The sequence below is a fragment of the Vigna umbellata genome, chromosome 1, assembly GCF_029865625.1.
Source record: "Vigna umbellata cultivar VRB3 chromosome 1, Vumbellata_1.0, whole genome shotgun sequence".
Classification (NCBI taxonomy): Eukaryota; Viridiplantae; Streptophyta; class Magnoliopsida; order Fabales; family Fabaceae; genus Vigna; species Vigna umbellata.
The window spans coordinates 59,633,632-59,649,963 of record NC_142165.1 but is presented as its reverse complement, the minus strand read 5'-3'; the positions used below and the strand labels follow the sequence as shown (position 1 = coordinate 59,649,963).

General features: G+C 38.2%; 1 protein-coding gene across 1 annotated transcript in view; it reads right to left on the bottom strand.

The window, feature by feature from the left end:
* CCP1 (P-loop containing nucleoside triphosphate hydrolases superfamily protein) overlaps positions 1–16,332 on the bottom strand; it is a 35,897-nt gene that overhangs the window by 5,557 nt on the left and 14,008 nt on the right. Inside the window, exon 8 of the mRNA XM_088103936.1 lies at positions 7,933–8,093. Within this exon, the coding sequence (XP_087960062.1) occupies positions 7,933–8,093 (161 nt within the window). The remainder of the gene's footprint in view (positions 1–7,932; positions 8,094–16,332) is intronic.

The following is a 16,332-nucleotide window of genomic DNA, read 5'->3' as shown; positions in this document are numbered from 1 at the left end:
GGCACAGGATGTGAGTCTCATGGCCTTTATCATCTCCGCTCTTCTCCACATGTTGGCATAGTCATGGAGTCACCATCCCTTCTTCATGCTCAGTTCGATCATCCTAGTCTTGCCAAACTACAACAACTTGTCCCGAGGTTGTCCACATTATCAAGTTTGTCGAGTTTTTGGGTCTACATGTTTTGTTCATGATTTTAGTCCTGGTCTTGATAAGTTATCTCCTAGGTCTCACAAATGTGTCTTCTTAGGATTTCCACGGTCACAAAAGGGCTATAACTGTTTTTCCCCTTCCCTCAATCGTCATTTTATCTCTGCTGATGTCACTTTTGATGAGTCTTCTTTTTACTTTTCACATCTATCTTCTAGTTTTGTACCTCTCCCTGTTACTGTTGATATTCCTCTTATCTGTGATCCTCCTGGTGATGCTCCACCCATTTTGTCTTCTCCTTTAGACTCTCATTCACCACAGGATCATCCTTCTTTAGACTCTCATTCACCACAGGATCATCCTTCACCTCCACCCCTTCATGTTTATAGTCGCCGTAATTGTCTCCCTCATGACTCACTTCCGGTGCCGCCTCATGTGTCTCCTCTGGCTCCAGCAACTGAGTCTGACTTGCCTATTGCCCTCCGTAAAGGTATACGCTCTACCCGTAACCCTTCCCCCCATTATACTGTTCGTAATTACCACAGATTATCTCCATCTTTTTATACTTGTCTCTCATCCATTTCTTCTGTGTCAATTCCCAAATCTGTGGGTGATGCCTTAACTCATCCTGGTTGGCGTCAAGCTATGATGGATGAATTAAGTGCTTTATAGGAAAGTGGAACTTGGGAGCTTGTCCAATTACCATCTGGAAAGTCTGTTGTTGGTTGCAGGTGGGTGTATGCTATCAAGGTTGGTCCTGATGGCACAATTGATCGTCTGAAAGCTCGACTGGTTGCCAAAGGCTACACACAGATTTTTAGTTTGGATTATGGTGATACTTTTTCTCCAGTGGCAAAAATGACCTCTGTTTGCCTATTCATTGCCATGGCCGCTCTTCGACAATGGCCTCTTTACCAACTTGATGTCAAAAATGCTTTCCTCAATGGTGATTTGCATGAAGAAATTTATATGGAGCAACCGCTTGGCTTTGTTGCTCAGGGGGAGTCATCTGGATTGGTATGTCGTCTTCGCAAATCCTTATATGGCCTAAAACAGTCTCCTCGGGCCTGGTTTGGTAAATTCAGTTGTGTTGTTCAACAATTTGGTATGTCTCGCAGTGAAGCGGATCATTCAGTGTTCTATCGCCACTCGAGTGCTGGGTGTATCTACTTAATAGTGTATGTCGATGATATTGTTCTCACAGGAAGCGATTATCTTGGCATCTCTCAGATGAAACAACACCTTTGTCATCATTTTCAAACCAAAGATCTTGGCAAACTCCGGTACTTTTTGGGTATTGAAGTAGCACAATCCAATGATGGTATTGTCATATCTTAGAGGAAGTATGCATTATACATCTTGGAGGAAACAGGGTTAATGAACTGTAAATCTGTTGAGACACCTATGGACCCTAACATCAAACTCCTACCAAATCAGGGGGAGCCTTTCTCAGATCCTGAACGGTACAGAAGACTAGTTGGTAAATTAAACTATCTTACTGTTACGCGTCCTGACATTTCCTTCGCAGTTAGTGTGGTGAGTCAATTTCTAAACTCCCCATGTGAAGACCATTGGGATGTAGTTGTTCGCATACTGAAGTATATTAAAAGATCACCTGGAAAAGGTTTGCTATATGGCCCTAACAACGATACAAAAATCGTTTGTTATTCAGATGCTGATTGGGCTGGTTCCCCTTCTGATAGGAGGTCTATTTCTGGATATTGTGTCTCTATTGGTAGCAACTTGATATCTTGGAAAAGTAAGAAGCAAAGTGTTGTGGCAAGGTCCAGTGCAGAAGCAGAATATAGAGCTATGGCATCAGCTACTTGCGAGCTTGTGTGGCTTAAACAATTGCTTAGTGAATTGAAATTTGGAGATGTTACTCACATGATACTTATATGTGATAATCAAGCTGCTCTCCATATTAGCTCTAACCCTGTCTTCCATGAGAGAACCAAACACATTGAAGTTGATTGTCATTTCATTCGAGAAAAAATCATATCCGGAGATATCAAGACTGAGTTTGTTAACTCACGCAACCAGTTGGCAGACATATTCACGAAGTCCTTACGAGGACCTAGAATTGATTATCTTTGTAACAAGCTTGGAACATATGATTTATATGCTCCAGCTTGAGGGGGAGTGTTAGATGTTAAGATGTGTGTTTCTGTTATTTGGGTTAGTCTATTCTGTATTAAGAGCATTGGCCCATATCTTACAATATAAATAAACTACCCTATGTGTATGCTAAACACACAAGGGATATTTTTCGTAACCATTTATGCCAAGTTCTTTGTTATATAAGAGCGTGGTACAAGTAGATTAATTGGTGAAGGACAAGAATATAGAGGACTCTAGTATCTTTGTCTAGTTCGTCAATGTCTTGTTTAGCATCCCCATCTCCTAAGCTCTTACATGATTGCTTAGGTCATCCACATTTATCAAAATTAAAAAGGATGTTTCTTGAACTTACAAACTTCAAGTCTTTGAATGTGAATCATGTCAACTAAGAAAACATGTTCAATCTTCTTTTCCAGAAACAAGATGCAACTCTATATTTCTATAACTCATACTATCGTTTAAGGTCCAAGTTGAGTCACGTCTGTTAGAATATTTACCCTATTTATCATCATTGTAGTTTGTCTAGTATAAATAGTAGTAGTACCTAGGTCAAGGGGCAGACCCGTAATCTTCCATATACTTTTGTATCAAAACTTTCTTATATATAGAATGAGAGTGAGAGGGATCTTTCAAGCCCTCTAGAATTATTTTACAGTTTCAAACTCAAGTTGGTATTAGAGTGGGTTGATCCCACTCTGGTTTCTGTCTCGTAGCATTTGTTTGGTGTTGTTTGCCACTGTCTGCGGTTGTTCAGTCCCTATCTGCAACTATCCACTGTAGTTTGAAGCGCTTCAACGTTGTCAACCACTGTTCTTCACTGTTTCACTGTTGTCCGTCGTCGTCCGTCGCCAGCCGTCGTCACAGTTCTGTACAATTACCACCGGATCTGGTTCGTCTCTCTGCATGACGACCACCCCTGCCGGTGTTGGGGTCCCGTTCTCCTCCACACGCCGCCATACACTCCACAATACACTCCATCTTTGTGTGCCACGAAGAGGCGCGTACTGTTCACGCGCCACCCTCCACTCATCAGATTGCCATCGCGACACCTCCACAGCAGCCGATGAAACTCAATCTGTTGTCGGAGAACTAAGGATGTTTTTGGAAGCGGACTCATTAGAGGATATCAAGAAGAAACTAGAGAAATATTACATGGTGTTGATCTTTCGTCCCCTACATCCAAATTTTGATCATATTAGAGATCAACTTCTGACCAGTCATGAGGTCCCCTACATGGAAACATTGACCACTTGCCTTCTGCGTGTCCCGAAACCTCAAACACAGGAAACGCATGAACTAGTGGAACCATCTGTCATGGTTGCCACATGAGGAAGAAGAGGATGTGGCATTAGAGGAGGAGGACGAGGTTGGGAACGTCCTCAATGCACATACTGTAAAAGGATGAGTCACACTCACGAGAATTTCTACTCCTTAGATGGTTTCCCTTCCAAAATCGCCAATATTTCGAAGACTGAAACTTCCACTTTTACGTTCACCGAGGATGAATACCAAGAGTATCTAAGGTTAAAGTCTAACAGCTTCGCACAAACATCTCAATCACCCATTACATTAACACCCTACATTTCTCAATCCATGGATGGTCAAAATTCATGGGTAATTGACTCAGGTGCTTCTGATCACATTTCTGGTAATACCTCTTTGCTCTCATTCATTTCCTTTCGAGAAAAACCTCATTTCATAACCCTTGCAAATGGATCTAAAACTTCCTCAAAAGGAGTCGATCATGTTTCCTTGTCTCCCTCCCGCAATCTAAACTATGTCCTTTTTGTCCCTAATTGTCCTTTTCATTTAATTTCTCTAAGTCAGTTGACCAAAATGTTAAATTGTTCAATAACCTTTAATCACAAAGCTTGTTATACAAGAGCATGGTTCGGGGAGACAGATTGGAGAAGGATATGAAGCTGGTATATTATACCATTTTGGATCTCGTTAAAGGTGTCCTGTGTTGCTGCTCCTAATCCTAAAGTGCTACATGATCGACTTGGCCATCCTCAATTGTTCAAATTAATAAAGTTGTGTCCTGAACTTAGTGGTCTCCAAACCTTAGAATGTGAGTCATGTCAACTAGGAAAACATGTTAGATCTACCTTTCCTAAAAGGTCTCAATCAAGATTGAATTCTAATTTTTCAACCATCCATTCTGATATATAGGGACCTAGTCGTATCTCCTCCTTTGGATTTAGATATTTTGTTACCTTCATTGATGAATATTAAAGATGTACTTGGTTTTTCTTTTGAAAAATTGTTCTGAATTGTTAGCCATCTTTACATCTTTTTTTAATGAAATCACAGAATCAATTTCGTCAAGTAATCAAAATATTAAGAATTGATAATGCCAAAGAGTATTTCTCATCCTCCTTTTCTACAATCTTGAGTTCTCATGGTATATTACAACATTCTACTTGTCCTCATACACTGCAGCAAATTGGTATAGCAGAACGAAAAAATAGACACTTGGTTGAAACTACCTGTACCCTTTTGCTTGGTGCCCATATTCATGCCCATCGTTAGGGAATGCCATCTTAACTACATGTTATCTTATTAATAGGATGCCCTCCTCCTCTCTTGATCATAGTGTCCCTTTCTCCATTCTGTTTCCCATTGATCCTCTCTTTCACACATCTCCTTGAGCGTTTGACTGTGTATGTTTTGTTCATAAGATGTCTCTAGAACTAGATAAACTTTTTGTTCACGCTCTCATATGTGTCTTCTTAAGACTATTCTCGACTCCAAATAGGATATCGATGTTACTCTCCTGAAACTAAGAAGTATTACATGTCTGCCAATGTCTCATTCTTTGAACTTACTCCTTACTTCTCTCTGTCAGTTCAGGATGTTCATATCCTCCAACAGGTTCTTCCTATTCCAGTGGTAGAGTCAAATAGCTTCATTGTCTCAATCCAAGTCTTGATTAAAATCCTCATGAACCCGTTTCTTCACATACTAAATCCTAAAGAGCCCCAATAGATAGTCGACCTACCCAAGAAAATGATGAATCTCCTACTTCAGATTCTTCTCCCTCGTCACCTGCTACCACGCCTCCTGGTGCCAATGATTTAGCATGGCCTATTGCCCTCAGAAAAGGTACTCGTTCCACTCGAAACCCTCATCCCATTTATAATTTTCTTAGCTATCATCGATTGTCACCCTCTTATTTTCTCTCTTATTCTCAGTGTCTTCTGTTGTTATACCCAAGAATGTGAAAGAAGCACTTGATCATCCTGGATGGCAGCAAGCTATGATTGCAAAAATGCATGCTCTTGACCATAGTAATAATTGGGAGTTGGTGCCCCTTCTCCCGAGCAAAAAGGCGGTTGGTTGTCGATGGGTATATGTAGTTAAAGTCGGCCTTGATGATGAAATTGGTCGGCTCAAAGCCCGACTTGTTGCAAAAGGTTACACTCAGGTTTATGGTCTTGATTATTGTGACACTTTCTCTCTTGTAGCCAAGATGACTACTACTCGCCTCTTCTTTGCCATGGCAGCCATCGTTACTGGCCACTTCATCAATTGGATATCAAGAATGCCTTCCTACATAGTGATCTTGAGGAAGAAGTTTATATGGAGAAATCTCATGGGTTTATTGCTCAGGAGGAGTCTGGTATGGTATGCAAATTGCATCAATCTCTATGTGGCCTCAAGCAATCACCATGTGCTTGGTTTGGAAAGTTTAGCTCCATTGTCCAAAAATTTGGGCTAAAATGCATTGAAGCAGACCATTCGATTTTTTACTGTTATTCTTCTCTTGGGAAATGTGTTTACTTAATAGTATATGTTGATGATATAGTCATTACAGGAAATGATATTGTTGGAATATCTCAACAGAAAACATACTTGTGTAGACATTTTCAAACCAAGAATCTTGAAAGTCTCAAATACTTCTTAGGCATTGAAGTAGCACAATCAAAAGATGGAGTTGTAATCACCCAAAGGAAGTATGCTCTTGATATATTACAAGAAACAGGCATGATTGATTGCAGACCAGTAGACAATCCCATGGACCCAAACTAGAAATTAAGGACAGAAGAAGATGAATTATTCTCCAATCCAGAGAAGTATAGGAGGCTGGTTGGAAAACTGATTTATCTCACTATTGGAAGGCCAGATCTATCCTTTGCAGTTGGAGTGGTTAGTTATTTCTTGCAAGTTCCATGTGTTGACCATTGGAATGCTCTTATTCGCATTCTAAGGTATGTCAAAAAGGCTCCCGGACAGGGATTGTTATATGAAGATAAAGGAAGCAATCAGGTCTCTAGGTACTGTGATGCAGATTGAGCATGTTCGCCTATTGATAGACGGTCTACTACTGCATATTGTGTTTTTCTGGTAGGAAACATTATTTCATGAAAAAAGTAAGAAACAAAATGTAGTAGCTCGATCAACAGCTGAAGTCGAGTATAGGGCAATGACGTCACTGACATGTGAACTTATATGGGTGAAACAATTCATTCAAGAGCTTAACTTCTATGACATCCATACTATGAAGATGTATTGTGATAATCACGATGCTCTCCACATTGCATCAAATCCAGTGTTTCACAAGAGGACTGAACATATAGAAATTGATTGTCATTTTGTTCGTGAAAAGTTGTTGACTAAAGAAATATGTACTGAGTTTGTTGGGTAAAAAGATCAACTCGCAGATGTGTTGACCAAGTCATTAGGGAGTCCTCAGATTGAGTTTATTTGTTCCAAACTTGGTACATAAAATTTATATGCTCCAGCTTGAGGGGGAGTGTTAGAATATTTACCCTATTTATCATCATTGTAGTGTGTTTAGTATATATATTAGTAGTACCTAGGTCTGCACCTAGGGGTCTAGGGGCAGACCCGTAACCTTCCATGTACTTTTGTATATGACTTTCCTATATATAGAATGAGAGTAAGAGGGATCTTTCAAGCTCTCTAGAATTATTTTACAATTTCAATCTCAAGTGATATTATATTGAGCACTATTATTAATTTATATGACACATTTCAAGTTACTTTCATTATATTTATCATTGAATATGATATATAATTCATGATTAAAAAATTAGCTTATCAATCATGGTTAGATTGATAGTGCACTAGACATTTAACTCCCATTATTCTGTCTCAAAAAAGTAAAGATCAAGGTTCAAATTTAGTGGGTGTATAGTATGATCAGAAACACGAATACTAAATAAAGAATTAAATTTAAATACAATAGTAGTGTAAGCCTTTTTAACATTGTCATCAAATTATAAAGTGTCGTATATTGTAAGATTGTTAACTCTTGTAATAACTACATTTAAAGTCAAACATGATATGGTAATTTCTTACTGTTGTCAATATAAATTTTTACGATGGCCATTGATTGCTACTACAAAAATCGTGGGTCCACCTTTAAGTGATGAAATTGATATCTCTTTGTTTGTAAAAGAATCCCCTACAAGTAAAATTTTTTTTAGTTGTTTTGCTGATGTCCCATACGGGTTCTAAATGTAGGACGGGTTTGGTATTATCTAACTCCAAAAGCTAGCTCAACGGCGATAATTGTCCAAAATCTTATTCCAAGGGACATTTTGGATCATATATAAAAAATGGTATAAAATATGAATTGGGTGGAGTTAACTAACTTGATTATAAAAAGTATGTTCAATGTAAGAAACAAGCATCACCTGAACAAGAAGCTCAGTTTTCAACCGTCTACTTGCTTCATGTTCACTACGAGATTCCCCACGTTGACTAATGATTGCATCAATTTCGTCAAGAAATATTGTTGAGGGTGCATGATGCCTTGCAAGTTCAAATAACACTTTCACTAACTTCTCCGAATCACCTGCAGTCCAAAAATAACTTCTGAAATGTACATATTCAATAAGTAAAAAACTACAACAAAGAGGAAGCCGAAAGAGGAACGCGTTAAAAGCCCTCATTTATCAAAATAATGTTTCGCATATTAATGAGTTTTCCTCATCTTTGTCTCAGATTTATTTACGTAGCAACCTTTTAAGCAGTGCACTGTAAGCCACCCCGGCAGAATAAGAGAAGCAGTGCAGTGTGGTGTCCATTGCGGACAATAGTGCTTACGTGAATGAAATAGCGACCCTTGATACCAAAAATTCCTGTAAACACTAATAGTAGCCTATTGGGGTCTATTTAGAGGTGTTTTTTAGAGATTTTAATTTCCAAAACAATATTCTGCTTATGAAATCAATGAAAAAGCTGTTGCTTCTCATTATTCCTCTTGACCCAACCCTCTTTTTTCTGTACAAAGTTTCTTGAACTCATTTCTCTCAACCCAGCACTCTGGTGACTGGTTTAGGGGCCCTAGTGGATGAGATAGAACTTTTGATTCCAAAATTCCCTCTAAATGTATTAGCCTATTTAGGGGCCTATTTTAGAGATTTCAATTTCCAAAACAATATTCCGCTTATGACATAAATGAAAAAGCTATTGTTTCCAGTAGATCTTGACCCAACCCTCATTTTTCTGCACAAAGTCTCTCGACCTCATTTGTCTCTCACGCTAGCACTTTGGTGACTGGTTTATCACTTTCTCTGCCTCTGTTTTCTCTGCTCTGGAAACTGGTTGCTGGTTTCTCTGCTCTCTGACTGGGTCTGATAAGAGATTGCTGCTCTGCTCAACTCTTGTGACCTCTTGTTATGAGACATGGCAACATGTAAAAGACTTGTATTTGACTTTTGTCTTATTTAAGACACCAATGACTCTTTTATGTTAATTACGACTGTCATGAGTAATTTTTAATTTGTATCATGTATGAGAATTTATATTTACTTGGTGTAAATTGTATAAAATACATAAAGAAATTAAGAAATAAAGGTTATCTATCTAGCACAGCACACTTATGGGACTTTTCTCTACACACTTCTATTGAGGATTTAATTAACACACTGATAAAGAAGCTACATTATCGTCTATGGGCATTTCAAAACCGTTCAATGAGCAAGGTAAATCCACAAATATGGATGGAATTATGAATAATATTGACATGCAAATAAACTATTTTTAAAATATGTACTGAACTAGAAGCTCTCGTCATCTTAGATCATATGCACCAATTTAATTGCATTTAAAGAATAAAACTAATAATAGATGCCAATAAAAAATTCGATTGTACTAAATGTTAAAGTACGAGTTCCACATAAAAAGAGTGGGGAGAAATACACCTATTTACAAAATAAAACAGATAGACATACACACACGGCAGTTCTTCAAGGCACTATTTTTAAATTATCATCGATTTAGTATTGACTCACGTAAATTATAGAATGACTTTAATGTAAGGAAGATATACAATGTGATGATTATTAAATTATAAATGCATCATGTCATAAAAAGTATTTTAGAGATATTAAAATTAATTTTCTTTCTGCTCACTTCATTCAGGACATAATAGTCTTTAAATAAATAATTCAAGTTTTGAACTATCTAGACAAAGATGTCAAATGTTGAGGGAGTTATCAGAAGATTAAAAAAATTGTTTTTGCTTTGTTGAATGCTCTCTTTAAAAGGGTTACATTCTTTGAAAAAAAGGAAAAAGGAAGGAAGCCCTTAGGGGCAATTTCACATCATCAAGTGTTAGATTAAAGTTCAAGAGACCCTTTTATTTGATTTTGACTTTTTACTTAAATAACAAAGTGTAAAACAAATCTTTATAAGCATCATGACTTCATCAGACAAGTGGTTTGCGTAGGTTCTATGTCTAATAAGTTTTTTGCCTGAACAGATTGCTTATGTTCTTTGTCTAATAAGTTTTTGCTTGAACAGACAATTAACATACTTCGTTTGACATATGATAAGCCTTGAAGATTCATGGTACACATCAAAGGATGTTTGACACTTCGTTTCTCTCTCGAGCATCTCACATCAAGATCTCTTGAAGAGCATGCTTAAAGGTGATCCATGCAAACGGCCTTTTAGAAAAGTCATAATGTTAGTGTTGCAAAGTGTATCAGCTGTATCAAATCTTGCACTTTTTTGGTAGAAAGAAGCAACCTGACTAGGCATCATAAACCATGTCGTGGATAACAGTAGTTGTGCAAAGAAGCCACAAGCATTGAATATGTCTACATGCTTAAACATGGTCAGACAAAAGACAATGAAGAAAAAAGCCTAAGAAAACTCACAAGGGATTTGTTAGAATATTTACCCCATTTATCATCATTATATTGTGTCTAGTATATATATATAGTAGTACCTAGGTCTGCAATTAGGATTATCCTATTTATCATGTACTTTTGTATCATAACATTTTCCTATATAGAATGAGAGTGAGAGGGATCTTTCAAGCCCTCGAGAATTATTTTACAGTTTCAATCTCAAGTTGGTATCAAAACGGGTCGATCCCGCACTGGTTTTTGTCTAGTCTCCAAACCTTAGTTGTTGTCCCCAACTGCCCGACACCGTTTGCCACTATTCGGCGTCGTTTGTTGTTGTCCACCTTCGTCTGGCACTGTTTTGCCACTGTGATTATCAACTGAATTTTGTCACCATCAACCTCTGCTCCTGCCATTCTGACATTGTTCGCCGCTGTTTGCCGCTGTCTGCCGTCGGCCACTATCACAGTTTTGTCCGGTGACCACTAGATCTAGTTCGCTTCTCTGCCCGAGAGCCAACCCCATCGGTATCAGAGCTCCATTCTCATCCACGCGCCGCCACACGCAACATCTTTGTGCGCCGCGAACAGGAGCCTGATGCTCACCTCCATAGCGGTCACTAGCCTCTCCTCTCTTCGTTCTGCCCCTTCATACAGTGTTCCGTTAGCGTCCAGACAAAACCTTTTCAATAGTCACCTAGGGTTTGCGGTTTCTCCTCCGGATTCTTTATCCCTTGATCCGAAATGGCTTCTAGTTGTGCCATCTCTTTTTCCGAAAGTCCCTCCATCACGTCTGAAAAGTTAAATGGAAAAAATTATTTATCTTGGTTGTCTGCCGTTGAGATGTGGTTTCTTGGTCAAGGTCATTATGATCACCTTGAGCAAGATGGCAGCCATGTACCAGCTGATAAAGTTGACATGTGGAAATAAGCAGATTTCTAGTTGTGTGCTCTGTTGTGGCAATTAGTGGAACCCAAACATCTTCTATCTATGAGAGCTTTCAAAACATGTCAGTCCATTTGAAAGAAAGCTCAAAGTATCTATGCCAATGATATTCAACGTCTCTATGACTCGGCAAAGAAGCTTGCATCTCTTAAAATGGCAAACCATGATATGGTGTCCTTCATGACTGAAGCCCAATTTGCTATTGAAGAACTTAGTATGTTTTTGGAAGTGGACTCCTTAGAAGATATCAAGAAGAAACTAGACAAATATTACATGGTGTTGATCCTTCGTGCCCTACATCTTGATTTTGATAATCTCAGAGATCTACTTCCGACTAGTCATGAGGTCCCCTCCATGGAAACATTGACCACAAACTCAAACTCAAGAAGCGCATGAACTAATGGAACCATCTGTCATGGTTGCCACATGAGGAAGAGGACGAGGAGGTCGGGGACGTCCTCAATGCACATAATGTAAAAGGATGAGTCACACTCAAGAGAATTGATGCTCCTTACATAGTTTCCCTTCTAAAACCGCCAAAATTTCGAAGACTGAAACTTTCACTTCTAAGTTCACCTACGATGAATATCAAGAGTATCTAAGGTTAAAGTCTAACCGCACACAACCATCTCAATCTCCCAGTACATCAACAGCCTACATTTCTCAATCCATGGAAGGTGAAAATTCAAGAGTAATTGACTTATGTGCTTCTAATCACATTTCTAGTAATACCTCTTTGTTCTTATCTATTTTCTTTCGAGAAAAACCTCATTTTATAACTCTTACAAATGGATCTAAAACTTCCTCAAAAGGAGTCGGTCATGTTTCCTTATCTCCCTCCCTCAATCTAAACTTTGTCCTTTGTCTCTATTTGTCCTTTTAATTTAATTTCCCTAAGCCAGTTAACCGAAATGTTAAATTGTTCAATAACCTTTGATCACAAATCTTTTGTTATATGGTAGCGTGGTTCGAGGACACATATTGGAGAAGGATATGAAGCTAGCGGATTATACCATTTTGGATCTCGTACAAGGGTGTCATGTGTTACTTCTCCTAATCCTAAAGTGTTACATGATCGACTTGGCAATCCTCATTTGTCAAAATTAAAAAAGATGTGTCCTGAACTTAGTGGTCTCTAGACCGTAGAATGTGAGTCATGTCAACTAGGAAAACGTTTTAGATCTACCTTTCCTAAAAGGTCTCAATCAAGATGTAATTCTAATTTTTCAACCATCCATTCTGGTATATGGGGACCTAGTCGTATCTCCTCCTTTGGATTTAGATATTTTGTTACCTTCATTGATGAATATTCAAGATGTATTTGTGTTTATCTTATGAAAAATGATTCTCAATTGTTAGCTTTTTAAATGAAATCAAAGAATCAATTTGGTCAAATAATCAAAATATTAAGAAGTGATAATGCCAAAGAGTATTTCTCATCCTCCTTTTCTTCCATCTTGAGTTCTCATGGTATCTTACATCAGTCTACTTGTCCTCATACACCGCAGCAAAATGGTATAACAAACCGAAGAAATAGACACTTGGTTGAAACTGCCCGTACCCTTTTGCTTGATGCTCATATTCCTATCCATCACTAGGGGATGTCATCTTAACTGTATGTTATCTTATTAATAGGATGTCTTCCTCCTCTCTTGATCATAAAATTCCTTTCTGTTTCCTAATGATCATCTCTTTAACACATCTCCCCGAGTGTTTGGCTGTGTATGTTTTGTTCATGACATGTCTCCATGGTTATCAAACTCTTGAGTTAATTACGTTCCCGGATATGGCTTCCGAGTTAACTCGGAAGTAAACTCGTTTTCTGTGTAAACTCGGTAGAATCGACTGTGAAATCGGTAGGATTGTGTAGAATCGTGAGTTTGGAGCGATTCTGCGAGCTTGAAACGGGGAAAAATTAAGAAAAAATGAGGTCGTTTGGGGTTTAGGGTTTCATGACCTGATTGTCACTATCTCTCGTACCCCTCTGTCTCTGTCCATGGCCATCGCCATCACCTTGCCTCCTTCAGGTCGCCATCGCGTGCGCTCGATCACACTCCGTTCATGCTCCATCTGCGTTCCGTTCGTGGTCATCGTCATGTTTGTTTCGCGCTTGTCGTCGCGCCTACCATGACACTCGTCGTTGCTTATACTGGTCTTGTCTCTTTCCAACTGCGTCACTCACAGTTGAGTGAAATTATTTTTTTTTAACAAAGTCGTGAGCTGAACATTGTTTTCGTTTGTAATAGGTAAAAGAAATTGTTTTTCTAAACAATAAAACCTAAGTCCTTGCCACTGTTACAATTCCTTTTTTATTATATATTTAATGAAATGCATCAAAATTAATGACAATAATCCAAGTATTTATGCTTTACAATATTTATTTCTCTGAACAATATATCTATAAATTTTATTTATTTTAAGTTATATAATTTTGTAGACTTATTTGAATTAAGATATTATTTATATAATTTTTTTTCATCTAAAGTAAACTCCTACGAGTTTATGAGTCGAGTTTATTCGACTCTCACAAGTTTACGTAAACTCTCAAGTTTGATAACCTTACTCCAGGACTAGACAAGCTCTTTGCTTGCACTCTCAAATGTGTTTTCTTAGGCTATTCTCGACTCCAAAAAGGATATCGGTGTTACTCTCATGGAACTAAGAAGTATTACATGTCTGCCAATGTCAGATTCTTTGAACAAACTCCTTACTTCTCTTCATCTATTCAAGATGTTTCTATCCTCCAGCAGGTCCTTCCTATTCCAGTGATTGAGTCAAATAGCTCCACTATTTGTCATTCCAAGTCTTGATCACAATCCTCCTACACCCTTTTCTCCATACACTGAGATCATCCCGCACAGGACCTCAATGGATAGTCCTTCTCTCTAAGCAAATGGTGAATCTCCTACTTCAGATTCTTCTCCCTCGTCACCTCCTCCCATGCCTCCTGGCTTAGAAAAGGTACTCGTTCCACTCGAAACCCTCATCCCATTTATAATTTTCTTAGTTATCATCAATTGTCGCCCTCCTATTTTTCTCTTTTATCCTCAGTGTCTTCTGTTGTTAGACCCAAGAATGTGAAAGAAGCACTTGATCATCCTGGTTGGCGACAAGCTATGATTGCAAAAATGCAGGCTCTTGACCACAGTAATACTTGAGAGCTGGTGCCCCTTCCCCCGAGCAAAAAGGTGGTTGGTTACCGATGTGTGTATGCAGTTAAAGTTTGCCCTGATGGTGAAATTGATCAGCTCAAAGCCTAGCTTGTTGCAAAAGATTACACTCAGGTTTATGGTCTTGATTATTGTGACACTCAGGTTTATGGTCTTGGTTACGGATGGGTGAATGCAGTTAAAGTCGGCCCTGATAGTGAAATTGATCAACTCAAAGCCCAGCTTGTTGCAAAAGGTTACACTCAAGTTTATGGTCTTGATTATTGTGACACTTTCTCTCCTGTAGCAAAGATGACTACTATTCGCCTCTTCTTTGCCATGGCAACCATTCGTCACTAGCCATTTCATCAATTGGATATCAAGAATGCCTTCCTACAATCTTGAGGAAGAAGTTTTATATGGAGCAACCTCCTAGGTTTGTTGCCCAGGAGGACTCTGGTATGTTATGCAAATTGCATCGATCTCTATATGGCCTCAAGCAATCACCACGTGCTTGGTTTTGAAAGTTTAGCTCCATTGTTCAAAAATTTGGGCTAAACCGTAATGAAGCAAACCATTTTGTTTTTTATTGTCATTCTTCTCTTGGGAAATGTGTTTACTTAATAGTATATGTTGATGATATTGTCAATACAGGAAATAATGTTGTTGGAATATCTCAACTGAAAGATTAATTATGTAGACATTTTCAAACCAAGGATCTTGGAAGTCTCAAATACTTCTTAGGCATTGAAGTAGCGCAATCAAAAGATGGAGCTGTAATCTCCAAAAGAAAGTATGCTCTTGATATATTACAAGAAACAGGTATGATTGATTGCAGACCGGTAGACAGTCCCATGGACCTAAACCAGAAATTCAAGACAAAGAAGGTGAATTGTTTTCCTATCCAAAGAGGTATAGGAGGTTGGTTGGAAAACTGATTTATCTCACTATTACAAGACCAGATATATCCTTTGCAGTTGGAGTGGTTAGTCAGTTCATGCAGGCTCCATGTGGTGACCATTGGAATGTTCTCATTCGCATTCTAAGGTATGTCAAAAAGGCTCTTGGGCAAGGATTGTTTGTTATAAGAAGATAAAGGAAGCATTCAGGTCTCTGGGTAATGTGATGCAGATTGGGCAATTTCGCCTATTGATAGACTGTCTACTACAGGATATTATGTTTTTCTGGAAGAAAACATTATTTCATGGAAACGTAAGAAACAGAATGTAATAGCTCGATTAACAGTTGAAGTCGAGTATAGGGCAATGGCGTTACTAACATGTGAACTTATATGGGTGACATCCATACTATGAAGATGTATTACGATAATTAAGTTGTTCTCCACATTGCATCAAATCCAATGTTTCATGAGAGGACTAAACATATAAAAATTGATTCTCATTTTGTTCATGAAAAGTTGTTGACTAAAGAAATATGTATGAGTTAGTTGAGTCAAACGATCAACTCACAGATGTGTTGATCAAGTCATTAAGGGGTCCTCGAATTGAGTTTATTTGTTCCAAGCTTGGTACATACAATTTGTATGCTCCAGCTTGAGGAGGAGTGTTACAATATTTATCCTATTTATCATCATTATATTGTGTCTAGTTTATATATAGTAGTACCTAGGTTTGCAGCCAGGGTTACGCTATTTATCATGTACTTTTGTATCAGAACTTTCTTATATATAGAATGAGAGTGAGAGGGATCTTTCAAGTCCTCGAGAATTATTTTATAGTTTCAATCTCAAGTGGATTCAAAGGGGATTTGCAGCAACCCTTTTTTATCTCAATTTCATATATAAAAGTCCTCTTTGAAGAAGAAATGTTGAAAACAACAATCAAAATGCAAATGCTAAACCTCTT